This window comes from Salvia hispanica, chromosome 5, assembly GCF_029641045.1.
Source record: "Salvia hispanica isolate PSC_SH4W2 chromosome 5, Shi_PSC_v1, whole genome shotgun sequence".
Classification (NCBI taxonomy): Eukaryota; Viridiplantae; Streptophyta; class Magnoliopsida; order Lamiales; family Lamiaceae; genus Salvia; species Salvia hispanica.
In genome coordinates this window covers 39,046,757-39,073,994 of record NC_142696.1, presented here as the reverse complement: position 1 = coordinate 39,073,994, position 27,238 = coordinate 39,046,757, and the positions used below count along the sequence as shown (strand labels likewise).

General features: G+C 36.4%; 4 protein-coding genes across 6 annotated transcripts; 1 reads left to right on the top strand and 3 right to left on the bottom strand.

The window, feature by feature from the left end:
- Nucleotides 1-219: 219 nt before the first annotated feature.
- Nucleotides 220-10,188, bottom strand: LOC125187916 (Urb2/Npa2 family protein). 3 transcript variants are annotated; one of them, XM_048084577.2, is made up of 11 exons: nt 10,041-10,188; nt 8,868-9,260; nt 6,763-8,401; nt 4,908-6,275; nt 3,933-4,246; nt 2,013-3,676; nt 1,441-1,813; nt 1,144-1,306; nt 821-924; nt 640-731; nt 220-554 (listed from the first exon to the last, which is right to left on the bottom strand). In XM_048084577.2, exons 2-11 carry the CDS (start codon nt 9,092-9,094, stop codon nt 478-480), a joined length of 6,021 nt encoding a protein of 2,006 aa, XP_047940534.1. In that variant the 5' UTR covers nt 9,095-9,260; nt 10,041-10,188; the 3' UTR covers nt 220-477. The 3 variants fall into 3 exon arrangements, with proteins under 3 accessions (XP_047940534.1, XP_088914119.1, XP_088914120.1); XM_089057993.1 differs by lacking the exon at nt 10,041-10,188 and adding an exon at nt 9,629-9,906; XM_089057994.1 differs by lacking the exon at nt 10,041-10,188 and adding an exon at nt 9,649-9,906.
- Nucleotides 10,189-10,926: 738 nt separating this feature from the next.
- LOC125187328 (Pentatricopeptide repeat (PPR) superfamily protein) lies at nt 10,927-12,913 on the bottom strand. The gene is made up of 2 exons (XM_048083893.2): nt 12,811-12,913; nt 10,927-12,536 (listed from the first exon to the last, which is right to left on the bottom strand). The coding sequence occupies exon 2, from the start codon at nt 12,491-12,493 to the stop codon at nt 11,084-11,086; it is 1,410 nt and encodes a 469-aa protein (XP_047939850.1). The 5' UTR covers nt 12,494-12,536; nt 12,811-12,913; the 3' UTR covers nt 10,927-11,083.
- A 4,752-nt stretch (nt 12,914-17,665) lies between these two features.
- On the bottom strand, nt 17,666-21,597 carry LOC125187455 (Pentatricopeptide repeat (PPR-like) superfamily protein). Its single transcript, XM_048084051.2, has 2 exons — nt 21,433-21,597; nt 17,666-19,754 (listed from the first exon to the last, which is right to left on the bottom strand). The coding sequence occupies exon 2, from the start codon at nt 19,555-19,557 to the stop codon at nt 17,788-17,790; it is 1,770 nt and encodes a 589-aa protein (XP_047940008.1). The 5' UTR covers nt 19,558-19,754; nt 21,433-21,597; the 3' UTR covers nt 17,666-17,787.
- Nucleotides 21,598-22,843: 1,246 nt separating this feature from the next.
- On the top strand, nt 22,844-26,456 carry LOC125186953 (ER lumen protein retaining receptor family protein). Its single transcript, XM_048083443.2, has 6 exons — nt 22,844-23,214; nt 23,843-24,042; nt 25,035-25,175; nt 25,290-25,370; nt 25,695-25,819; nt 25,909-26,456. Exons 1-6 carry the CDS (start codon nt 22,992-22,994, stop codon nt 25,955-25,957), a joined length of 819 nt encoding a protein of 272 aa, XP_047939400.1. The 5' UTR covers nt 22,844-22,991; the 3' UTR covers nt 25,958-26,456.
- Nucleotides 26,457-27,238: the final 782 nt, after the last annotated feature.

Below are 27,238 nucleotides of genomic sequence, written 5' to 3'. Positions count from 1 at the left end.
ATACAATGAACAACACATTTGTCCTTTGAATGAATGACAAATGTCTTTCAAAAATAGTAAATTTTTAGTCTATATTCTTCTTCATGAAGTTCTTTCTAAGCTGGGGTCAGTATGGTACACCATTAATTAATTTCATTAATCATGCTCGACATCATTTTTAAGCCCACTATCCCACTTATCAAGCTATCATAGACTCCTTTAGTTAAAGAACAAATATGCTTTGATTATAATGATTTGCTTTTTGACGCCTGAAGGCTGAATGAATAATACAATATTAATACATATCCAAAATCGATAACGAAAAAGATAAAAATAGAATCAATTCTATCGCTAACAAAACTTTGAGATTACATGCATATCTTTTTACTCAAACAAAACATGTCATCAAATCAAGACTTGGGAGGTGTAGGAGATGATTCTAGAAGCTTCTGAGGACAGAACATGGTAATGAGGCACCAGAGATAGATGTATTAATAATCAAACCTTCCCTTCAAACTGGAAATTAACTGTGTAATCATGCTGAAGAGCAGCCAGTGTACTTCTGCAAGGGCCCTCTGACAAAAGCAAGAGCCGTTGCGAAAATGAGATCAAATGATTCGAAATCAATATCTAGGATCTGAGTTAGAGGTAGATAGATACCTCCAAATGTAGTGTGAAGTAGTTGAAGATCATCGGCTGAGCATGAGTCGATTAGAGCATATAGGCCGGGTCTCAAAGCTTCGTCTACTTCCCTGGAAAAATGATCCGGAGTTGTGTAAGGTGTCGAGGATTGTGTAGATTATGAAGAAGGCATTGGAAATCAACTGTGGCATGAAAATACCTCATGATGCCAGTTTTAGCTGGGCCAAATCCACAGTAAACCCATATGTAACGCGACAGGAACTGAAACGAGAATTGCCCAAAAACATCCTTCTGTTGACGTACCTGAAGAGAGGTTTCATTGAGGAAAAGCTGATGGCACGTGTCGATGAAATTAAAACATTAAGAACTTGTAAGCAGATGCTGATAACAACATATGGAAAACTTTACGAGACGAAGAAACAATAATAAGTTCACATGATATATATCAGCAGTGACAAGTATTTCATAACTAAATATACTGTCAAATGACAGGCTTGAGGAGAGGAGCAAATAAAAGCACACCTCTTCATATATTCTTCGCAGACTACCCGCACATATTACGGCCTCTTGAATTTCCCATGCGAACATCTCTCTCCCAGCAGCATGGTTGGTATTTCCCGTCTCTAAGCAATGAAGAAGTACACTCACTGAATCTTGAAGAAGAGCTATGCACTGACGAGTCTCGCTATGCGCACAAGAAGCATAGGAACAAAAGTTAGTATGAGATGGTTCAGAGGAACATCAATACGGGAAAAAAGAAAGATTATAAAATTTTCAGCTGCTCGAATTTAATTGGCCAATACTAAAAAGGAAAGATACCTTTTACGATGCTTTAGAGCAGTACATAGCATACGGCAACAATAATCATAAAGCTCCATCGAAGCCTTCCGATCCAGAGCAGATGAGAGAGGAGATTCAGATATCAGAAGTTGTAGAAAGTATTGAAAGAGTGTCCCAGGTATACGCAGGGACTGTGCGATGTGGCAGGCATCCATTTCAAAGAAAGAGGGTTTTCCAGATATTTTTGTTAGTAATTCGATACACATGAGAGTAACTGCTCCAGAATCAGGTACGTCAGAATCGTCGACATATCCATAGAAGATTCTGGGACCCTGCAAATGAAGGATGATGTTGAAAAGACCAGCAACTAGGTTCTGGATATGTTTTTTTATCATATTTAAACGCCTAGGCCCTGCAAATCACAAATGAAACTGAGAATACTGTATCTAATAAAATGGAACTAGAATGAGGAACAAACGAACAAAGAAACAAAAATTAATGGTAAATCAATGGTAAATTAGTTGAATATGTAGAATGGATGCAATAAAGCAAAGAAACAAAATAGTATAGTAAATTTTAGTGGTACATAGGTATAGAAAATGAAGATTTACCTGTTACATATTCAAGAACTGAATCCAAGCAAACAATACCAGCGGAAACTACAGAGGAGACCTCCCCTCCATCTAAATTTCCACAAACTATTTCATAATTTGTCATTGAGTCTCCCCATACCCCAACTAAAGCTCTCTCAACAGCCTGAATGATAGATAGCAAGTGAAATTCAGATGATTTCCTAACATACGTACTAAATGATATCATCAACCTTTCCTTCAATTCAACTAATCGACTTCTTGCCCAAGAAAATTGGGGATTCACTTGACCAGCCAGCTTTGTCAGTGATCCTCTCTCTTGGGAAGCTAACTTTGCCTGTTTTCCTTGTAAACAGATGCACTTTCCAATGGCCCTCTGGTGCAAGACTATAAGCTTGATGTAAAGATCTTTGGACAAGGAAGGATCAATATGCGGAAAGTAATTTCCAAGCTCTTCAAGGAATCTCACAACACCATCTAACAAAAACAAAGCGAATTGATTTGGCAATTCACTTCTGGAAAATTCCATCAGCATAAACTCAGAAATGTCTAGCACAATTGGAAACAAGCTCCAAGATAAGGAAGTCAATTCAGTCTGCATGTTGAGTCTTAAAATAGCTGAACATGCAATAAACAGCTGTCCAAGAAAAAAAGCTGCCTCAGTATTCTCAGCTTCGAAAACTTTCATCAGCAATGATTTCTTAAGATGAAGTTTCTTATGTGGAACCTCACTCAGAAAAGCTTCCAGGTCTGGAAATGATAAACGGGATTTTCCCTTAGGCTCACATTTTGTAGGACAACTGATTACATCAGACGGCGCCATTTCCTCATTAGGGCACCCCTCATTTGTCCCATCTCTGGAAGCACTGTACTGTCTACATGAGGCTCTTGGTCTCAATTCATCACTGCCTGCAGTCATGCAGGGATTCAGATTATCCTCAATAAACACCGCCTTCACAAAACTTACTGTAAATTCCACGTATGATTCTACACACGACTTAATTCTTCTCATCAGTTCGATATCATAACTCGAAGACTTCATTCTGGAATTACTAGCACCTGCTTTTTGGCCACCTAAAGCAGAAGCTATGCCCCATAATAGTCCTTGGAAAGAAGCAATTGTGGATGATAACTTATTCAAACTCTGAGGTCCAGTCATGCACTCTCTTTTCTTATCACCAGATGCCTCCCTGGCAGTGGTCAAAGACTTTTGCAGGTCTTCTTCTAATGCCTTTGTTAATTCTGAGATACTTTGAGATGTAACCAAAGTCTCTTTTGGAGATGATAGAAGGCCAGATTGTTCACTGATCCGATCTGCATTTTCTCTTTTTGTGTGGGTATTCCTAACAGATACAGCAGAGCTAATTGAATGTTGATACTGGTTTTCAGTAACCATCAGCAACACACGAGATGTGTAATCCAAAAATGAGAAAAGTGCAGCTCTAGCTTCGAAAGCGACATCTTCGGGGAATGCAGGTTGAAACTCAATTGCCACTGACAATGATTTTAGAAGCCATGGCAAAGGAAATAAGCATAGTGATTGACACCCATTCACATTATTTTTGCTAGAAGCTACAGCTAAAATGTGAAGAGCCTTTCTACAGGTCACAAGCAATCGCAATATCTGATAAGAATTGAGGGACCATGTTTGGCTGTGCTCGCCTAACAAGCTCCCAACCAGAATCCTAAAGAATAAATCACCAAACATAAGAGAAAAATGTGAAGCAAGCCCATCACAAAATTAAAGCTGAGATGTATATGTTCATTCAATGTGTGAATAACTGAATATACAATTTCCAAGGTGTAAGTCAGAAGGATTCAGAGTAGAAACGCAATTTTATTGTTCAGTTGAATATGCCACCTCTTAAATGCAATTCACGTTTAATTACACAGTATATAAGTTTTAAGAAGGGAAACAAGATATACTATTGCATAATTTACCTTTCAAAATTGAGAATGTACGTTATGTACAATGATGAAGATTTCAAACTTAGGTATTCTTCTGGCATCCGCATCAGAAGATTGAGCAGACATTGACACCTAGCAAATTCAACATCAAGTTGCTCACCGCTAGATTCATCTGGTACCATATTTTGTCTTGTCTGTCTTTGCACATCAGATGTATTTCCAACTGCAGCGATTGCCTCGAGCCAATCAGGTGACTCACTTAAATCAACTGCAGAAGTATTAAATAAAGATAGAACTGACTTCTGCAGAATTCTGCAGAACATTGACGCCATATATCTGCGGACAAACTGAGAAAAAATGTCAGAGAGGAGCAGGCAAGTAAAGATGTCAACGTCTAATATTGAAGAAGAAAATTAGAAAAGGCGAGTAGGTAGTAAGTATATACTGTCAAATGAAGATGCAATGGTAAAAATAATTAGTTAAGTAGATATCTATCATGAGTGAATGAAATGGCCACGAAGACTTAAATTTCTACATATTGACTCCTTAAAGATCATGCACTAATTTCTCATGACTTCAGACCAGGTGGTTAATCCCATTTCATTCGAATATTAAGTGGCCTAACATAGGTTCTCTGAAAAACAAAACATGAAGGGTACTTAGCTTAGCTATATGTGTTTCTTCTTATTCATCATTCATTGGGACTAGTTCTTACATAATTAAACATTGCGCACACCTCTTCTCATTTTTTAGCATGGATGGGGGGCCTTGATATGTTAACCTTGGTGGCCATGATTGCAATACACGTATATTCTGTAATCATTCATCAAATCATATGTTTCTCACCCAACTCATGCTTATGGATCTTTTAATCAGATTGTTTTCTTATGAAGTAGCATGTACTGTCCCCTTAACATTTCAATTAAGACTGTTAGCACTGGATGAAACGAAATAACATGGATAGCAGAGAAGAATGTCTCCTATATGCAGTATTTAATTGCATCTTACTCTTTGCTCATAAGATATGATGTTGCTTAGAAACTCCAATGCTATCTGCGGTACAGTTCTTGTCTTCAGGTGCCCAGTTGTACTTATATCGTGCTCTTGCAAGCTGACTAAACAGGAAAGGGAACTCTTGATTATATGTGTAAGAAAATTCCTTGAGTGCTTCTTGCTAGCATAAGAGCACCATATATCAACATTTTTACAAAATAACTGCCACAGAACAGATGTCAATGACTTCTCATCCAAGAAGCCTGAGGCAATGTCTGATGAATTATGATCATGCAGACCACGAATCTGGGAACCATCTGCATCACCACCCTGAAAGGATGAGGACTCTTTGTCCTTGGCAACAGACAGAAGGCATTCCAACATAAATTCTGTCAGACTGGCAGCTTCTTCTCTCAATTTTGTGACACACTTTGTCCATTTCCGGATTTGCTTACGATTGAAAGACAGATCAGCATCATCATTAAGCTTAGTCTGGTCCTTCATTTGGTTCCACTGTAGCATATACTCAGAAGACTGTATCAGTCTATTTAAGTCAGTAAGTCTCTGGAGAGCCATTACATTTAAAACATACACCAGTGGTGGGCAAAGTACAGCAGAATCTTGAATGCAAATATCTGAAACAGAATTTATAACATCAAGGAGGGACACTGAAGGTGGCAGGATCCAGGAAAGAAAGCCTTCACCAGTGGACGCGGTCATCTCCAACCAATCCCTTCCGCAGTGAACAGTTAAAGAATCACCTATTACTCCAGACATCTTCTTTGAAGCATCAGGAGGCATAAGGCTGATGGCTTGCCGAAATAAGCTTCTGCAGGATACTATCAAACGCAATAAGAGCACCAAGAACCAGCATATAGTTACATTGTCAGTTCCAGTACTCTTGCTCAAAATTTCTATGCCACTATCCAGCCGAAGGGTAAACAGCCTACCCAAGCTCGGGCGTATAATTTCTATGAAAATCTTCAAAGAAGCGCCAATTGAATAGCTATTACCAGAAGTAACTGGTATTGAGTCGAGAATGATTGCATATACTTCACACAATATCTTCCCCAGGAGTTCTGCTCGCAAATGGCCTTGTAGCGAATCAGAGCTATATGAATTTGACTTCACTGTTTCACCTATACCAGCTGGCTCATCTCCAAATCTCACCCACTCCAGAGATTCCTTAATATCTGTACAGAACTGCCTAAGGCAAGCAGATCCTTGCCCTTCGGGTATGGTTTTGATAGCATTGCTAAGAGAGAGCCTAAATTTTGAAGAGCAGAACAGCACGCTCAATGAATTTGAATATGCTTCACTATCCCTCACAAGTAACAAAGATTGCCTCACTGCTTTACATAGTGCATAGATAGCAGAATCCACCTACACAAGTTTAATACACAAGTCATAAAACTTTCAATTCATGCAAATCAACATAGTTTGTGATAGTTCTGCTGTCAGCTCCCATAAAGAAATGGCTAAAATCATGCCTCCAAAAGCTAAATTGAATGAATTGTTTGTTTGAAGAAGGTAAAAGAACGATGCCTGGTCATATTCCATTCAACAAATAGTCTGCATTCATACTTATTCATTCACTAAAAGAAAACTACGTTAAAGAAATAAGAAATAATAGTGCCACGATCTTATGTCTAGTTCTAAGGGCATCATGAGAAACTTCAAGCGATGAACCTCTTCCTTGTAAAGAGAGAGGTCCAGGCTTCAATCCTCATTGCCCCCCTTCGCCCAACTAAAAAAATGTTAAAACTTTTATGTCAGGACAACGGAAATCCAATGATCATTTATCAAAGACATACTAAGCAAATAAAGTTATATGAAGAAATAATAGCACATACTATGTATGGTCTCTCACCTGTCGAAGGTCACTATATATGTCGATAAGCCTGCAGCTCAGATTCAATATCTCTGAGGACAGCAAAGGCTGACTTGGCATATCCATTGAACTGTAGCAGCTGGTAGCAGAGGAGAAAATCATCATCCATAAGCTTTCTAGATCATCTCCAACAACCTCATACTCAATATTTAACAAGTGATGTATACTAACCATAAGCTCTGTCCTCAATGAAATCAATACTTCCCCATTTGATTTTTCATCATTGCCAAAAGATGATGTTTCAGTTTTGGCAGATAATGACATCAACACAGCATGGACAGACCTCAAGAAATTCTGGGAAGCCCCTTCAGAGGTATCCTCAGTTCTTAGGTACAGTTTGTCACAAATGAGGCTAAAAAGTATACCATTAATGGATCTTAGTGTTTTACAAACATTATATAATGCAGAACCTAATTCCCCTTCTGTTTGGAGATATTTATTGATATCTGCCAATAGATATTCCATGATCTGTATGTAAAAGTCAAATACTGATCTCCGAAGTTCAGTATTCATGCTCTGACTGTGACTTGAAGAAGTCACTTTTGAAACCATTGTCTGGCTACGATGGGGGGTACTTGAAACATGAGTGGTCGAGCTGAAATTTGGCCCCCTAGGAACTCCACTACCAACTGAAATTCCATTTTGCTTCATAACACAACAAACAAACAAGTGAAGCAACTTTCCTAAACCAATTAATGCGAAGTCATTTTTCTTTGCTACTATCTTCTCCACTTCATCAAATAGATGCCTGTGATAACTTTTGTTCACCAGCTTTCCATCTTTTATGGAAGTATCAGACAAATTTCTATATCTAACAGAACTCTGCAAGCTGAGAAATCCTTCAATATGAGTGGGGTGAAATAGTCCTTGAGCCAAAACTTCTTCCACCCATTTAGTTATATTAACTTTCCATTCATCACCACTGTCACAAGGTATAGAATGCAAAACATGTAGCAAGTGCAGCAGAGGCTCAAGAAGCTTATCAATGAAATTTTGGAAACCATTTTTACGTGTCGGGTGAACACATAGAAACTTAGCAAATGGCTCAAACAAATAACAAGCTAACCGCAAGATGAAATCCCCAAGCTTGCTTCCGTCATGCTGGCCCATTAAAACTTTCAAGGCTGAGTCAATCACTTTATCCATGAGTAAAATCCACAGGTCTAAATTTTTGTTAGCAATTCCACCATGGAATGAGAATATCATCGAGACACAATCAAGCACAACATCATAAATTTGTATTTGTTCTCCTGAAAGTGATTCCTTAACAGCTGAGGACGTTCCATTTACAAAAGATGATGCATCCCTTGCAATTGCATGAATCACCCGTAAAAAGTCCCTAGAACATGTCAATGAAAGATTAAGTTTTTTCGACTCTTCCAAGCAGAAATGAAAGACTTTCCAGCATCTAAGATCCATAATTGACCCAGAAGTTTCAAACTGAGGTGCTCCTTCATCATGCCTTGTTTTCTTTTCTGAAGAAATGAGACATGATTGGATCCAATTGCTTACGAAAACTATCGTTCTTGATGTATCCAACACCTGCGACCTCCGGCCAATATCATCCATGTCTTCATTATTGCTTGATTTTGCATAATCAAATGCCAAATCAATGTTCCTGCAGTAGACCTCTTTATCATAAAACATGTATTGGATTCCAAAGGATTGCATAAACTAAATATAGTTAAGCAGAATAATATATCAACTTTCAGACAGAGCAAAAAAACAATCATTGAGTTCTCATCATCATACATGTTTACACACACACACACACACACACACAACTTGACTCAATAGAACAAAAACAAAGTAATTCGCAACGACTACTTATAAATTTTTATAGATAATGAATTCATAAACTGTAATTACATCTCAAAACTGGCCGTTCAAAACCTTCACGCCGCTAGAACAAGTTTTCTCAACTTGCTCACATCTAATTTCCTCTATGAATGCTACTAAATATTCACACGCCTCAAACTATTTTCTCATAAATCCTTGTAATAGCAATAACTTATAGGCATCTAAACACGACGAGCTCAATCCATTAAAACAACATATGCACAATAAAAGCATAGTAAACGTACTTCCTGATATCAACGTTTTTGTCTTGTAGCGACAGAATCAGCTGCAAATTCTTCCACGGCAAATGCTCTTCCACACCTCCGAGCGATTCATCGAAGCGAGCAGATTTTGAAATTTCTGGCACTTGTTCGACAATATCCGCGCTTCTCAGCTTCCTTTTCTTAGTGTGTGACTTCGCTCCTCCATGACTGCAGCTACTCCGGCGGGAAGAAGGAACGTCGCTGTCCATTATGAAGTGAGAACGCTGGAATCTTGTGCAACTTGATTAAATCTGACACGCACAATACATGCAACTTGTCCTTCTCTCTATCCAATATATGTAATGTAGCTAGTCAATCAAGAGCTCTTCCACTCAATCAGTCCGAAAAAAGAAAACAAAGTTATACACCTCTCCACTGCAGAAGAAAAAAAAGGCTTCAGTAATATTTTATAGAGACCTTGACACTGAAAATATTCAAGCCAACAACACCCAAGTATCTCAGCAGCAAGTAAATTAACAAAACGTACAAATTTAACCCCACTTTCTGCACAAATAATATAAACCCTCCGAAAGAATGTGATACAAGCATGGATAATCAAACTTATACCCTAAACTCCATCCAGCAATTGAACACAAAATAATGATTAGGGTTTGAGCAGTCCAGCAACAAGCAAAATACCCAAAAAATCAGAAACAGAACTTGTGTATTATATATCAATGACTACAGAACATAGACTGGGCCCGATTTTTCTGGAATACAATTGAGAAACTGCAAACCTATACCCATATTTTCTCTTTCATACCCTGGCTGCGAAAAAGTAGTAATTAAATTGGCAACGTGCTGCAGAGGAAGCCATGATGAATTAGGAAAGGAATTGAGGGTTGGGGTGGTAGGTTTTTGTAGGGGAAGGGAAGAAGATAGATAGGCTTTTTGTGTAAAGTTATGGTAACTGATACTTACAACACAATAATGGTTGAGTTTTGCAGAATCACAATGAATAAAAGAAGATTGCAGAGTCACTGATATTCAATTGGGATTGGTTTTAATGGTGTTTTAGATGCTATATTTGGTGTTGGCACAATGAATTACAACTTCATAAACACACTAATTTTGGAAGACAAAGTATAAAACAGCCACACCACATTCAAAAGAAATTTTTATACAAAACAGCCAAAATAGAACACAAAATTTTACCTTCAAGTGAGCGTGTAGGTGGTCGGAGAGGGTGGAGTGGGATACCAGATGCCAGGCGGCGCGGCGTCTGAGCGGCGATGGCGGCGTGAGAGAAATTAGTAATCCTTATTTGGAGTTGGGCCGTTTGGGTGCTAACTGTTACTAGCTTCAATTCAAATTTGTAAAAACTAAATTAGACTACTACTATACTCCTATAATTTTCTGTAATTACATAGTAATACACAAAAATTCCAAAATTCAAAATTATGTTAACATGAACTCAATTTTGTGTTCTTTTTTTCTATGCTGCTTCCATGAATTAACATTCTCAACTTGTAATTAATTTGCCATCACTGTGTTCATTTCATTATTAGTAGATTTTAGTTTAATTTAATTGTTTTTCATTATCATTATCATTATTGAATACATAATTATTTAGCATATATGAGATTCTGCTTTTCAGTGTAATGTTTTATGTGAGTTATACTTGAACTCAGTTTAGTGAAACTTTTTATATGATTGTTGTCATATCTGAAAAAAAAAAAAAATTGTTTCAGAATTTATCAGTTAATGTTTTATTATTTCATGTGATGTTTTTTTCTTTTTTTTTTTTTGTGACCATTGTTTCACTAGTCAACTATGTATATTCTTAGGAAGTATTGTTGATGTGTGTGTACAGTTTTTTTTGTTAGATTTCTAATAGATTTTAATCAACTATTATAAACTTATTTTAATAAATGATTTTGACTTTATATTTTTAATGTATACTAATTTGATATTATATAAATTTTTAAGAAAATACTCTATGTCATGCACCACACAGGTAAGATATATAGATATAGATATCCTCAGGTTAATAAAATACTACTCCTAGTAAATATAGTTGTATAGGCTAAACACCTTGTAATAAAAACACATGAGGATTTAGATCCCATCAATTTTACTCTTTTTGATTATGCCAAAACTTCCTAGTATTTTTTAACAAATACAGCAGTACTACATTGTAAATTTATAATACAATGATTAGATTTTGTGTACTGAGAAATGAGAGATTCTCCCAACCATCAAAAATGTCTGCAAGTGGAGAGAGTAATCCCAGCAAGTTTTGAGGCATTTCTAGCATCCATCATCTTCCTAACTCTCTCAGAATCTCCAAACCTACCTGCTGCAGAGAAGATGTTTGACATAAGCACATAATCGCCGCCGTATCTCCTCTCGATCTCCATTATCCTCCTCGCCACTCTCTCCCCCATCTCAACGTCGCCATGGAAGCTGCACGCACCCAAAAGCGTCCTCCACACCCCAACTCTACCCGTCTCATCCATGGCGACGCCTAGGGCTATCTTCTCCGCTTCCTCCAATCTCCCCGCCCTCCCCAACATGTCGATCAAAGCTCCGTAATGCTTGATTTCGGGTATAATCCCATAATCATCGACCATTTTCCTGTAGTACTCAAGCCCCTCGGCCACCAATCCGCCATGACTGCAACCGCTCATCACGCTAAGAAACGTGATCGAGTTAGGCACGACACCCTTGCTCTCCATCTTCTCGTAGCAATCAGAAGCTTCTCCAGCCATTCCATGCATTGCAAAGGCAGATATCATTGAAGTCCAAGAAACCAAATTCTTCCTCTCATCATCAACTTCCTCGAATATCCGCCACGCGCTTCCTATGCTACCGCTCCTCGAGTATGCATCGATCAGGCAATTCACAACCCGAACATCCAACACATTTAGTCCACTTTTCTCTCCGTAGCCATGAATCATCTGGCAAAACTCGAGCGACCCTACGTTCCATATGGATGGGAAAACCGCGAGGAGAGTCACCTCCGTGGGTTGGATCCCTTCGTGCGCAACCATCATCCGAAACAAATGTAAGGCCTCGTGAAACCGGTTCGCGCGGGTGTACCCGTCGATGAGCCCGGTCCACGAAACCACATTCTTCTCTGGCATGGCGTCAAAAATAGCCCTTGCAGCTGCAATCTCACCCCATTTAACAAACCCGGTCAGCAAAACATTCCAAGTCACCATATTCCTGTCAGGCATTCCATCGAACACCTTCTTTGCCTCAACCAAATACCTAGAATCAGCATACATGTTCACCAACGCGGTCTGCACATGGACGTTGCTATCAAACCCTGCTTTAGTGCTCAGGGATTGGAGCTGGCTCCCAACATCTGTTCTCTTCATATTCGCGCATGCTTTGATGAGATAGGAGTAGGTGATACTATCGAAGGGAAAGGGGCTCCTTTGATTGCGGAGATGTTTGAAGAGAGAGAGAGCATCTTGTGGGAATCTAGTGAGTGCGTAGTGCTTGATTATGGAGTTCCAAAGAACAAGAAGGCTAATTATGCTGTTGACGAGCGGCTTTGTGAGGAGAAGGTGGCAGTGGATTTGCTGAATGCCGCGGCGGCGACGACTGTGCTTGTGGAGCAGGGAGAGAAGACTGTTGTACTGGTTTTGCCTATTCGACATTTTATCGAACACTTGGAGGCCATAATTCTTTATGATCTCATGCCTGAAAATAAAAAGCGCGAAATCAAGCCCTTTTGGTTTAGGATTGAGCACCTTTATCAATACAAATATTCAGCTGAAAATATATCAAATTCATTATTCAAAGGAAGTTAACAATTAACGTATAACGTATGTTCGCTAAATATTTTTTTCCGAATTTTCTTCTATGCATTAACAGTCGAATTTCTTCCATTTAAAACTTTGAATGATAGGATTCCAGAAGTTAGTGAAAGGTGAAGTTATGAAATGGAATAGTTATTGAAAGCTGAAGTTATTACCTTGATTCAAAAAGAAAATTGAAGCTCGAGTCTCCAAGAACTCTCTGCCTTTTCTTTTTTTCGCCCTCTCAATATTAACGAGAGTTAAAAATTTAATATGAATAGTATAATTTTTTTTTTCTTTTCTTATTTCCATTTTTTTGTAGTTTCATTAATTCGTTATTTTTAGATGGTATATTCTCACAAATTTCTCATCCAGTTTTCATCAAGTTCATCTAGATTGTTATGCTTTCTCGTCCAAAACACTAATTACTTAAGTTACATATTTTGACTATTGTTGATTAATTCTATTCTTTATCTTACACAGTTAACTAAATTAATAATGAAAAACCACATGCATTAATAATCTCAGAATAATTACTAAACATTAGTTGACGTACTTCAAAATCCCGCTGATTGATCAAATTTAAATAATTCTATGTAGCCCGTTATATTTAAAAAAAAAAGGTTCAATTTTATTTAAAACTAGATCAAATTTAAATAATTCTATATGGCCCGTTATATTAAAAAAAAAAGTCCAATTTTATTTAAAACTAGTATCACCCACGTGCGATGCACGATCCATTTTCTTTTATTTAAATTTATTTTATACTGTAAAATGATTTTATAAATTCTTAAAAATATCATTATATAAAATCTGAAATCATAAATATATAAAATAAATTATTACTTTAATTTTTATTTTAATTAAAAGAATATCAAATTTCTTTCTTCTTCATTTCTCATTTGATTTGTTTACACTATTCTACATCAAAATTTATTTATTTAAATTGATAAATTTTCAAAAAAACACATACTTATTTAAAACATTAATTAGTTTAAATTACGGTGTGTAACTTAAATAAAAAAAAATTAAGAAATCTCATAACATAACTAATTAATAAATATATAAACCAAGAGCAATAATAAACTTGTGTAAATAAGGAGTATATTCTATTAACAACTTTAGTAATCATTTGATGAAACTCATGTATTGAAATGTGTAACTAAACTCATGTATTGAAATATATAACAAAACGAAGCTTTAACAAATTAAACCTACTAGAATTTTGCGTCCTCCCAGAAATTGATTCTTTTTTGTATCGAACTTCCTCTAACATGGTCAAAGTATGTTGTTATTTTCTTATCAGCATTTAACATAAATGGATCCACTGGAAATGATGCTCTCAAAGGGATGGAAGCAAACATCCGTAACAGAAGCGCAGTGGCTTGGAGAACATCCTTATCAGCATTCAACCCCCATAAACATATGACTCCCTATAAAAAAATAAAACTGACCATTATAAAAGTAACATTACATGTACAAAGTAAATTATGAATAACAAAAGGGCATTTGTTATGAACTCCAACAAAATAACTAAAGAGTAAAGGCCAAAACTGGTCTTGGTCATTTTACGATTTTGGTCCTAAACTTTTTTGATCCTGGATATATGAAACTTTTATCTTTTTGGTCCTCCGTCAATAGTTCCGTTAATATTTAACGGTCAACGGATTTAATTGTAATTTTGACCAAATTAAGTATGTTAATTCTGATTTTTAAGTCAATAATTATTTTCATAATTATTTTAATAATATATCATATTAAATACAAAATAAATAATATTAAAAAACAAAATACAGAGCTAAGCTTCGAAAGCTCATTGGAATGCTCATTCTCTCACTTCGACTTCAACGGCGCCGTTCTTCGAGCGGCGACCAGCGGAACGAGAGCTAAGCTTGTTGTCGTCTATCCCTAGTTTATTGTCCGAACGAAGAAACCCTAGATGGAGAAGGAGAAGGAGAAGGAGAACGAGAAGGGGGAGGGGAAGGGGAAGAGCATCTGCCTCTCAAAATCGAATCCGACTGAGAATCGACCTCAAGCGCCGCCTCCTACTGAGAATTGACCTGAACCACCATCTCCGACTCAAATTCCACCACCTGCCTCTCAAAATTTACCGCAACCACGACCTCCGACTGAAATTCCACCGCTTCCACGACGTAATGTATGGGCCTCGACCGCGTATCGTGAAGGTGAAATTTTGATCACTTTCCCTTGCCTTGGCGACATCGATCTCTCACTCAAAACAGAGCAACTCCCACAACAGCAATCACCTGAACTTAGTTGAACAAGTGGATGAGCGCCAAGATGGAAAAGAAGCACGGAGGAGGAAGGCAAGAATAACTGGATTAGTGGTTGTGAGAAGGCTATATATGGAGCTTTATGTAGGCCGAAAAAGGTGTTGTACAGTTGTAGTACTACTTTGGCTCAACAAATTTGCTTTGTATTGAAATTGGATTTTGTATTACTCTCTGTTTTCATTAGTATAAATAGAATTGCATACTACTTTTAGGATATAAAATGAAAGAATAGATGATGGATGGTGGAAATATAGGAATATAGCAGAAATATTTAGGCAGAATGACAGCGGAAGAAATGAGGCATTCACCATCACCATTCAACATAGTGTTTGTTGCAAAGAAACTAGTGGGCCATCTTTTTGCATTTGATATGCCCTGGTGTGCATAACCTTTACTTGTATTCCTGCTCTGATAAAAGTGCTCAAAGAACTATTAATCTGTTGTCGTGCCAAAGATTGTCATATACATATTTTACTGCCAAAAAATTCATACATTATTGCCAAAAGAAAGCCAAAAAAAATACATACATTAATGCCAAAAGAAAGCCAAAAAAATCCATTCATTACTGCCAAAAGAAAACCAAAGAATCCATACATTAGTACCAAAAGAAAGCCAAAAATTCATAGTATACATAACTTCACTCCACATTCAAAATACATACCTTACTGCAAAAAAATTACATACATTACTAAATCCATAAAATTCCATACATTACTAAATCCATTGATGCCAAAGAAAGCTTTTACATAATGATTCATGCCAAAATACAACATTACTTCAACGTCAAGATACAAGTCAACATCACAATAGCAAAGAAAGTAAATCCATACTTCACAACAGTAGCTAATTTCTGTACGGCCCGATTATTGTCATCGATTGATGCCAAAATCAAGCTTAAACAGTCTCCATCGGTCTCGGCAAATGTCGGCAATGATTCCACATCATCGTCTTCTTCAATTGGTTCGATTGGTGAGCACCACTTGAAAAAAGTGCACTCCCATTCCTCACAAACAAAGTAGAGCTTCCCCCTTGTAGGTTTGTCATTGCTTTTGACGATACAAAGTGAAGCAAATTTCTTGCAATTGCAAGACTCGTACCGGAATCGCAGCTCAAATCGACCGCCGCGCTCTCGCCGGACCCTTTGCTGAAAGTTGAACGCTCTATAACTAGGGTTTGAGTCTTTGAGAGGAAGAGAAAGAAAGATGAAAGCTAGAAGATGAAGATGAAGGCGGGAAAATGAACGCTCCGTCGAGTTGAGGAAATGAAATAAAGAACCCTAATTCTATTATGTATTTCTGATATTAAATTAATATTTATTAAAATAATTAGAAAAATAATTATTGACTTAAAAAATCAGAATTAACATACTTAATTTGGTCAAAATTACAATTAAATCCGTTGACCGTTAAATATTAACGGAACTATTGACGGAGGACCAAAAAGATAAAAGTTTCATATGTTCAGGACAAAAAAATCCAAAAGATAAAGTTTAGGACCAAAATCGTAAAATAGTCATATGTTCAGGACCAGTTTTGGCCTTTACTCATAACTAAATTATAGAAATTTAGAAAACTTGATAATCTAAAGAAAAAGAACTTGATAAACTAATGGAAATGAAAATATACTTTTCTATTCTTCTCTGCTTAATGCTAAAGGATTACAAATATTTATAAAGAACAATATGCAATAATAATCAAAACCTGGTTCTGCTTGATTAAGGCACACATTTCCACTAGAGACTGATCAATTCTCTACAGGTATCCTAGAGGCTAGAGTTAACCAGAAAATCATCAATGGACATTCTACGTTCATAAAAAACATCAACTTGACCTAAATTTCATTTCAATCAATTGAAAAAGAGTCTCATATAATAATGGCAATCAACTAATAGAAAAATGTTAATTCGTGGTTGGAATGAGATTTTCACCTGGCTAAAGCCGGTTGCCATGAAACGCTGAATAAATTATTGAAAGCTATTATGCCACTAACTATACCACTAATCCTCTAATTATGGAAACTAAATAACCAACTCTTATCCACTAATTATGAAACTAAATAACTTTAGTTTGCGTAATTTTACTACTACTATTCATAAAAAAAAACAGTTATATTTAAATAGTAATATCTATTTGAAAAGAGCATTTTCCTAATTACCCCCAAAATTCACCTTATTTTTTTAAATACTCCCAAAACTCCCCTTTTATATATTGTATACATGACATCTTGGGGCATTACCATCCACAATCATTCTGACCAGCTTGGAAGTTGAATATCAACAAACCATTGTCACAATGAAAGTCATGGATGTCTAGTTTGCAAGAATTAGTTTTGTGCATGGCAAATGACAGTCATGGTTATATAGTTTATACTCCCTCCGTCCGTCATTAGGAGTCTCATTCATAGGCGGCACAGGGTTTAAGAAATGTTAAGAAAAGTGAATGGAAAAAAGTTAGTGGAATAAGGGTCTAACATGTATATATTAGTTTTAAATGAAATGTGAGTGGAATGAGTTAGTGGAAGGTGAAACCCTACTACCATTTATGGTAAAAGTGAACCAGGACTCTTATTCGCGGACGGACTAAAATGGAAAAACGGGACCCTTATTCGCGGACGAAGGGAGTAAGAATTAATTTTTGAGTACGAAATTCCTAGACGTTTAATTATGTCGTTTTGCCTGAACCCGGGACGGGCAGATTGTTTCGAAAAAATCACTATAAATCTGTTTGAACCCGCACCATTCCCAAAATCCCTATCTTCATCGAATTCGCGGACGGCATGAGCCATATTACAAGTCCCAATTTATAGTTTGAAATCAAGTATACAATTCAAAGAATATGTACATATAGCAGTAAACAAAACTCAAGGGGAATCTGCAGCTACCAAATCACTATAAAGATGACCATCTATGTCCGGAACAAATCCCTTTTCCATCATTTCCTCCTTAATCACATCATAAGTAATCCTGTTTGGTACCAATCCTTTCTCCAGCATCTCATTAAGAAATCTATTCGCCTCTTCAAGCTTCCCCCTCTGCGAAAAACCTTTAATCAGCACGTTATATGTCACAACATTTGGCCGCTTCCCTTCTTTCTCCATTCTTTTCTTCACCCCCAAAGCTGCCTTCAGGCTTCCCTGCTTGCAGTAACCATCCATCAAAGTATTGTACGTAACATGGCTCGGATTCAGACCCCTTTTACACATTTCATCCACTAACCTAACCGCCTTCCTGGTTTCACCACTCTTGCACATTGCGTCTATTCTAACATTATAGGTAACTACATCATATCTCAACCCCTTCTCCTCCATCTCACTCAGAAGCTTATGCCCTGCTTCCATCTGTCCATTGCGATAACAAGCACCGACCAAACAATTGTACGTTGATACACTGGGAGAAACCTTGTTGTCCAACATAAGATTGAATATAGCTACTGCTTCTTCCAATTCACCCGCTCTGCAGTACGCATTTATCAAAGCGTTGAATGTCAGTACGTTCAATGCAATCCCTTGGCTTATGATATTATCGAACAAGTCCCTGGCTTCCTTCAACATATTATTCTTCGAATATCCATTGATTAATGTGGAATGAGTAACAATGTTTGGCTCCACACCTACTGTCACCATCTCATCCCTTAAACTCAATGCCTCATCGACTTTTGCATCACCACAGAGGCCATTAATCAACGAGTTATACGTGAGAACACTTGGTCTCACACCCTGGTCTTTCATTTCCTTGATAATCCTTATACCGGCAGCCACATTGCCATCCTTGCAAAATCCGTCAATAAGAATGTTATACGTGATTACACTCGGAGAAATCCCCTTCTCCACCATATTCTTCAACAGTGCATCAGCTTTGTACATTCTCCCCTCACCGCCCCTCTTGCAGTAGCCATCAATCAAAGTGTTGTAAGTAACCACATTGGGTGCCACACCATTAATACTCATATCCTCCACGACATCACGCGCCTTGTTCAACTTTCCAGCCTTGCAAAGCCCACAAACTACCGTGTTAAACGTGATCAAATCCATCCCAATCCTCCTCCTAACCATCTCCTTATATGCAAACTCCACATTTCCAGTCCTACCATCTTTCACCAGCGCAGCCAACAGCAAATTACACGAACGCACAGAAAGCTTAAACCCATAATCCCCAGCCCGCATGAAACCCTCAAATGCTAAATCAACCTTCCCATTGCTCACAAGAGCCGATATCAGCATATCAAATACAACTATATTTGCGCACGCGTTATCACTGATAGTCAAAAGGGAGTGACAAAACGTGGAGATTGAAAGGGCTTCTGCTTGTTTCGGAAACATGTGGAGTAAAGACCGAAGCTTGGGGTACTTCTTCTCATTCGCTAGCAAGATAAAAAGTCTAACGTGATCCTCAATAGAGAAGGCGGCCTCGCATCTCTTTTGTGACCATTTAAAGAAGGATACAACGAGGTCGGTGTCGAAATTATTGAATTGTAAGAGCTGGTGTAAGAAATCGGCATGAGTGGAGGATTGAATAATTGGTTTGAGCTCCGACCACTTTTGGCGGGAGATGGTGGATGCAATTCGGGACTGGAAATTCGGATCAGCAAGTGTATGAAGGAAGAGACATGGCTGTGAAAAGAGGCGGAACATCGAAGCGAGTACGGATATCGATTATGCTAGGGTTTAGATATAACGATCACTTGCAGCTCTTATGAGCGTTTGGCCTTGGGCGGTGAGGGCAGAAAGTTATCCAATTAACTACATTCTTTCGATCCTTAACAACCATAACACCATTCTCTCTTTATGAAGGGTTCATGGTGAAAACCTCTTCTAGCCAATTATGGAGCCTGCAACAAACACCAAAAATAGACTTAGTATAAGAATATATTACTCAACTGCATCAATTGTATGCACGTAGTTTTACTTTTACAAGAAGAGATGGAAAACAGTAAAGAATAACTCAAAAGCAAGACATTTGGCAGTGTTTTCCACATTGTCGTCTACAATGAAAATCCATTACCACCCAAAAAAACACAATATCTCACCATTCACGTAAATAATATTTGAATTAGTTATTTCTGTTACTTATCTGAAAGACACCATTATGATTTTTGGTATATTTAGATGTAAGTACTCCACAAATTAATCAATTTTGTTTCATTTGGTTTAGTATACAAGCACTGCATAACTGTAAAATGCCCCGAGGTGCTGCTTGATCCGTTGATAACGCATACAGAGCTGCTAAATGAATGTGTAAAAGGATGTTGAAAATTACTACTGTAGTATTATAAATAGGAAAGAAAGGTGCATGATAGTACATTCATACTGCACTCTGAAAAATAATCAAACTTTAAAAAAATTTATTTTGATTCATCCATATCTTATTCCTTTTCTACTCAATTAGGATTATAATTTTGATATAATTGACCATATTTCATGAACTTCAAAGAAAAAAACCAACTGATTTCAAAATATAACGAACTTTCTTCAAACAGTTTGACTACTAATATGCTTGGATGGCTTTTGCTCACTACACAAAATTCATAATTAGCTCATTGATCGTGATCTAACAAAATAATAATTTTTCAGTTTCTTGATAAGTAGGCCTAAACTCCGAGAGAGAATGGTTGAGATATTCTATATTTCCAAGGAGATGTTTCATCATGCTTGCTTAACAAACCAAGTATAAAAATTACAAATTCAGGTAACCGTCAACTTAAAACCTTAAAGTGTTCAGCCTCATGTAATCACACTTCAAGACTAGATATTTATTTCACAGACAATGTTTACTAATTAATTCCTACACACATAATTAAACTCAAATTAAACATGATCCAACAATTTGGAAAAAATCACCAAATTGGGAGCTCTAAATATCAGTCCCTATGGTTCATGACCGGTTCATGTTTTTGAAGTCAACTATCAAGGAAACAGAACAAAATCACTAAGTCCTAACTCCTATAAAGCATATCATTCGGCCCTTCTAATCTTTGGCATGTTTAGGCCATTTTTGAGCAATAGCACTTCATATATATTTAACTTTGACCACCACTTAGGGTTTCAGACCTCCCCTATTTTACAGCACAGACATTTGCCAAACAATCCCACTAACTTTACACCCTAACATATCATAACACAATTACAGATTTACTGGAGAGTAGAGTGACTACAACAGTTTCAGAATCAAAACAAAACTCCCAGAATTTCAGGTCCTCAAATATTCAATTTAAAATCTTGTCACACTTCATTAATTCCCAAATAAGTATAAATAAAATCACTTCATGTAGATTCAATCCTAGCTAAAACCCTTCAATTTAAACAAAACCACTTCATGTAGATTCCGGTCAGGGGAAACGACTGGGGGAGTGGTGAAGGGGCATATATATACCTTCAGTTTAAACAAAATCGAACATGTCAATACAAATCACCAAATTGGAAGCCACGGTTTTTATTCTCATTCCAGGACTGAATTTTAATTAAAGAAATTTCTTCACGCAGAAGGGAATGAAAAGGTAGAATTCTTACCTGTGTATAAAATCGAACGGGTTGAATCTTCAACTGAAATTGTTCCTATTTAGTAATGTCTGAAGAAGATAGAAAGTGGAAAGAGTAGCAATGTGAGGTGAAAGCAACGAGCGCCGGAAAATGGCGGGATGATGGTTGGCACTTGGCAGCGAGCTCAGTTTTCGTTTCTGCTTCCGAAAAATAGCTTAATTGGGCTTCTTTTTCGAAATTAGTTTCTAATTTATGTTAACTAGCAGATTGTTGCATTTCAAAATTTGAACCCCAAGCCCAATAAATATCTAGATTTAAGTTCAAGGTGCTATCAACTTATTCTCTCTCATATCTTTGATACATTTAATAAATTTAATCATTAAAATAAATGACACTTCAGAAATGAGAAATTACGGTTTTTTGTCTATGCTTATACAACGTTCCTACTTTCGAAAACAACTAAATAGATATTTTTAAAACAATTACTATGAAGAATATAATGGTGAAACTAAAAATAAGGACCAAATAGTCTGAGTTATGAAACAATAGATTAGTACTAATAATTATGTTAGTAAAAATGTAAAATAATATTGTAATTTATTTGGTGCATAGCGTAGTACAAATTTATTAGGTGAAAAAATGAGATAATCGCGACAAAATATTAAAGAAGTTAACACTATTGAAATTATGCAGGTAGTCTATGTGCATATTCCCGCAAATCTGAAATAATACATGATCTTGAATCCTCTTTTAATATTCATGGATGTCAAATACCCGATACTTGTTGGCTATCATATCACTCGATATTTGAATTGTTAGGATTAATAAACTATATACTCTATTAAAATATTATTTGCCATTTGAGTAGATTAATTTTTAAAATTAGAAAGTACATATTTTAATCGGATGAACTAAAAAAAAGAGTAAATTTTTTGTGGGACGGAAGAAGGATATGTGAATTGTATAAAAAAATACGTAACTTACTAATGAATGAATAGTGAAGGAAATGATTATTTGCAAAGTTAATAGTAATATTACCATTATAGGCATATTAAAATGGATTCGCTATTGGCTCTGGTGTAGCTGCCTTAACCTCCAACTCCTATATTTATTAGTTTACTCTATATTTATTAGTTCAACCACCACCAAGAATATTTATGCATCCGTAATGGTTATACAACTATTCTATTTTCAGTAAAATAAAATCGTTAAAATTATAAAAGTAAGAGCCATATCTGAGAGATTGAGATGGATTTATTTGGCAAAATCAAAAATGTAGTAGTATACGTGATAGGTATTCAAATACTATTCAAAATTAATTTAGGAGTACTACTGTAATAAATATCCATAAATATATTAATATCTTAAACCACTTGTCATCATTAATTATTTTATCCACTAAAATAAATATAATCTCTCATCTCCATTCAAATTTCTGTGGAAACCTAAAATTATCAAACTCTATTGCATTGCAAGTTAAAAAAAAAGTAAAAACTACTCATACATTCCTTCACCACCAAAATTTTCCCCCAAAAATTATCCTCCCAATTTTCAAATCCTAGAGAGATAATCAGCTAATTTATCCGACGATGAGGCCCCCGAAGAGGCCGATCCAGTCCGTAACGGCGTGGGTGCGGCGGCAGCCGCCCAAGGTGAAGGCGTTCCTCGCTGTAATCACCGGCATGGCCGTGCTCATTGTCCTCCGCGCCATTGTCAACGATCACGACAACCTTTTTGTCGCCGCGGAAGCTGTGCACTCGGTTGGAATTTCCGTTCTTATCTATAAATTGATGAAGGAGAAGACTTGCGCTGGTACGGCGTTTTCGTTATTTTTTTTTGTTATATGCTTTCAAGTGTGGAATTGGCGCATGAGGAACGCATTTGGAGCGTTTAGAATTGATGTTTCTTACGTTTCTTTTCCCTTTCCCATGCGAAGTAGTTGCAATAGGGTGAATTTTTTGGATTTTTTATATACGTGCAATTCTCATCCGTGTGTTGATTGAGTTGAGGGTTAAAATAGAGCCTTTTCCTGAATGCAACGTGATGATGCTATTGATGTTCATCTTCTTATCGTTATATTATGATGCTACTGAAATGTTTAAAAACTAATTGTTCCATGTTTCTAATTTGTTCATCTTTTTGTCGGCATTCTTTTACCTGAAAAATTAATAAGAATATCTGCTATTGATTGCAGCTGCGATATTATAAAAAAAATTTAAAAAAACAAGAAAATGTTACGAGCTGTAATTTTGCTCAAACTCTATGCTAAGTGTTGATCTTTTTTTATTGTTTGAAGCTTTCAGATTCAGGTCTCTTTAGACTTCAAAAATTTGTAGTTATTTGTTGACAACTATGTGCATTTAAAATTTTCCATTGGCTTTGTGTTCTAAACTTCAGTCGATGCTGATTCTCTTCATTTATACAAATTATCTTGTCGCAGGGATTTCACTCAAATCACAGGAGCTAACAGCAATCTTTTTGGCTGTTAGATTGTATTGCAGCTTTGTCATGGAATATGACATACATACTGTGCTCGACCTGGCTACGCTGGCTACTACCTTGTGGGTTATTTATATGATCAGATTTAAATTGAAGTCAAGTTATATGGAAGATAAAGACAATTTTTTGCTATACTATGTGGTAAGCCATTTCTAGAATTGTTGATGTGTTCAATCAACAGCTTGATTAGTACTATAACTCTACAGGGATTATCATTAGTAACTTCATTAAGTAACTTTATCTTAGCATTTGTGATATTTATGGAAAAGCCAGTTTTCTACGTATTTTCAAGAACATATTTTTACATTTGTTTTTTCACTCTTCAGTCAATGGTGGTTAATGTTACTATCTCCAATTTTTTTATTGAAGTCATGAAATCTTTCAAAACCAAGAATAAAGATTTTTACATTTGTTTTTCCACTCTCCAATCAATGGTGGTTGATGCTATCTTTTTCCAGTTATTTTTTAATTGAGATCATGAAATCTTTCTATTTCTCTGTTCAGGAAATTTTGGCTGATTTAGTTTCAGCTGAAGATCTGCATGTGTGCTCTTTACTGCAGCTGTTAGCAATTCTGACCTCTTTAGTCTTTATAGGCTTATCTTACCATTGACTCCCTAGTCCTTAGTCCTTTGGGAGTTGTTTTGTATATGAGGAAGAGGATTCTTTCTTGAAGAATTCTTGTTTGTAGCTTAAAATAAGATTGAGATTCACATGTCTGATAGAATAACCTTTTTTGTCATTTGTGACTGTCCTCAGGATATTTCTTTGGCCTCCTTACTAATATTATGTAAATGGATGTATTTTGAGCTTCCTCGTATATTTCACTGCCTTAATGAGCCTAGCATAAGTTTGAAGCTATTGAGACAGCTCCAATTCAACTTGGAGTTTCCTCCCCACCTCTTTTGTTGCTTCATGTTTCCTCATTGATATTTACTCCTTTATGGTTTCATATTTAGCTACTTAGTGCCTAGAAAAACTGTAGTGATCATAGCTTAAGAAATGGAACATTGCTAAGTAGGAGTATAAATTAAACTATCATATTATTCATATCCAATGTCTGTCTATATGTAATTACATGTTTGTTCAGTTTTTACCATTCACCTTCTGAAAGAGATTCTCATGCTTGTGCAGCTGGCCCCTTGTGCTGTTTTAGCTTTAGTAATTCACCCAACTACATCACACCACCTCATTAACAGGATTTTCTGGGCCTTCTGTGTCTATCTGGAAGCTGTTTCCGTGTTACCACAGCTACGTGTCATGCAAAACACAAAGGTAGAATCTTCTTGGGAAATGCTACTCCTGTAGGCACATTGTTAGCATTTGTGTTGTGAGTTTGGACAGATAGAATGTATGAGCTATTGACTCACTCTAATGTTTGGTTTGCAGATTGTTGAACCCTTTACTGCTCATTATGTTTTTGCATTGGGTGTTGCGAGGTTCTTGAGCTGTGCTCACTGGGTCCTTCAGGTTTGATGCTCAGACTTGCCATTAGTTCAAAGTATTTCATTTGGTTCTTATATAGCAAAATCCGTGCCCAATCTTACCTAATTACTCATTCGGTTACATAATTACATCCCTGGCCTTCGAACCTTTAGTTCATATGTGTAGCGTTTGTTTTTAATATTGTCTTAAAAGTTAAACCTTTTGTGTTCCATGAAGTAAAACACAGTATTTTATGACAATTTCCATCATCATCATCATCGCCCAGATTCCAAGAATCCTCTCTCAGTATGTGGATAGTTTACGAAGGTTTCAGTAGGAGTATAACATTTGCCCAATTGTATTTGGCAGGTTTTGGACAGTCGAGGTCATCTCCTCGTGGCACTGGGTTACGGCCTTTGGCCATCAATGGTTCTTATTTCTGAAATTGTTCAAACTTTCATTCTTGCCGACTTTTGCTATTACTATATCGAAAGGTATGCATCCCTTCTATCATTGCTGGTGCGTGCGTGTTTATCTTCTCCAAGTGCTTTAAATTTGATGCACCAATCTTGGTTCCCTGCAGCGTTTTCGGTGGTCAGCTCGTGTTACGCCTTCCTTCTGGAGTGGTCTAACCAGTTGCTACGCAAGCTTCTCCCGTTGTCTCTTAGTGTTGCTTATGGGGGTTCTGGTTGGTTAACAGAAATCAAGAGGTTGCAACAAACTGGATATCAAAATTGACTTAACTCACCAGATTCTTTTGTTACACCATAATTTTCTATAGAGTCGATCACGATGCAAGCATGTTTCGGTTCTTCGTCAACGGTGCCATATTTAGCTGAAAAATGTAGAGTGACTGTGCGGAAGGAGAAAGATTAATGTCCATATTTAACAATTATCCTTGTAAGTTTAATTTTACATAAGTTTAGTTTAGTAGATTTCTTGTTTTCTCTGTTTTATTAGCTCTTGATTGTTCTCATTTGTGCAAAATGGATTAAATTTAGACTCGAGCTATTTATGTGTCATTGTTTGCTTTCAGTTGTAAGAGATGGATTCCTACATGAAAATTGGAGGCTTTTGCTTAGATGTTGTAAATATACGAACATTAAATATTTTTTGAATTTTTTTTTCTGATATGATGATTAACTTGTTAATTATGGTGCAAAAAGCTTTTCGGACAAATAGAGATGATCAATTTGAACTTTAGTCGAATATGTAGACTTAATAGGTTGGCAGTTTTAAATTCAGAAATCTAGTTTTTCATCAATATATTATATATGTACATAGAAAAAAGGAGGGTGAAGAGGATTAATAAAAAAAAAAAAATACATTTTTCGCTATTTCCTGAAAAATCCAAGAAATCTGTTCATTTTCCTGAGAAAGAGTAACTTTGTGCAGAAAGTGTGTCATCAAAAATCCAAACTACTTCCTCCTCCCTATAAAAAATTATTGAAATATAATTAGCGAAGAACGAGGGTTCATCTAATTAAAAAAAAATCACTAGAACTAAAAATAGACTAATTTTAAGGATGTGTCAAAATAGACAGAATGTTTATTTTGATGGGATGGATTAAATATAAAAAGTCACAATAAATTCCACATCTTCATTTGACCAGACCCAGGCCCAGTCATATTAATTGGTGATAATTTTGCACTCCTAAAAAAGTTGCTTGATAGAACTTTACTTAGATTCCAAATTATCTTTTCCAACAAGAGAGTTGGTAGGTAATGATGATTTAAACATTTATTTAATGGCAACATAATTGGTCTTGATAAAACAATTACAAACTTTAGTTTAGTACAGTCGTATTGCACTTTGTCTATCGTATATGCGCTATAAAGTCTAAACAATAAAATAAAAAATCTACTAACTAGTAGCACCAAATAATTGAGTCCAAGATGATTTTTTGTTTAAA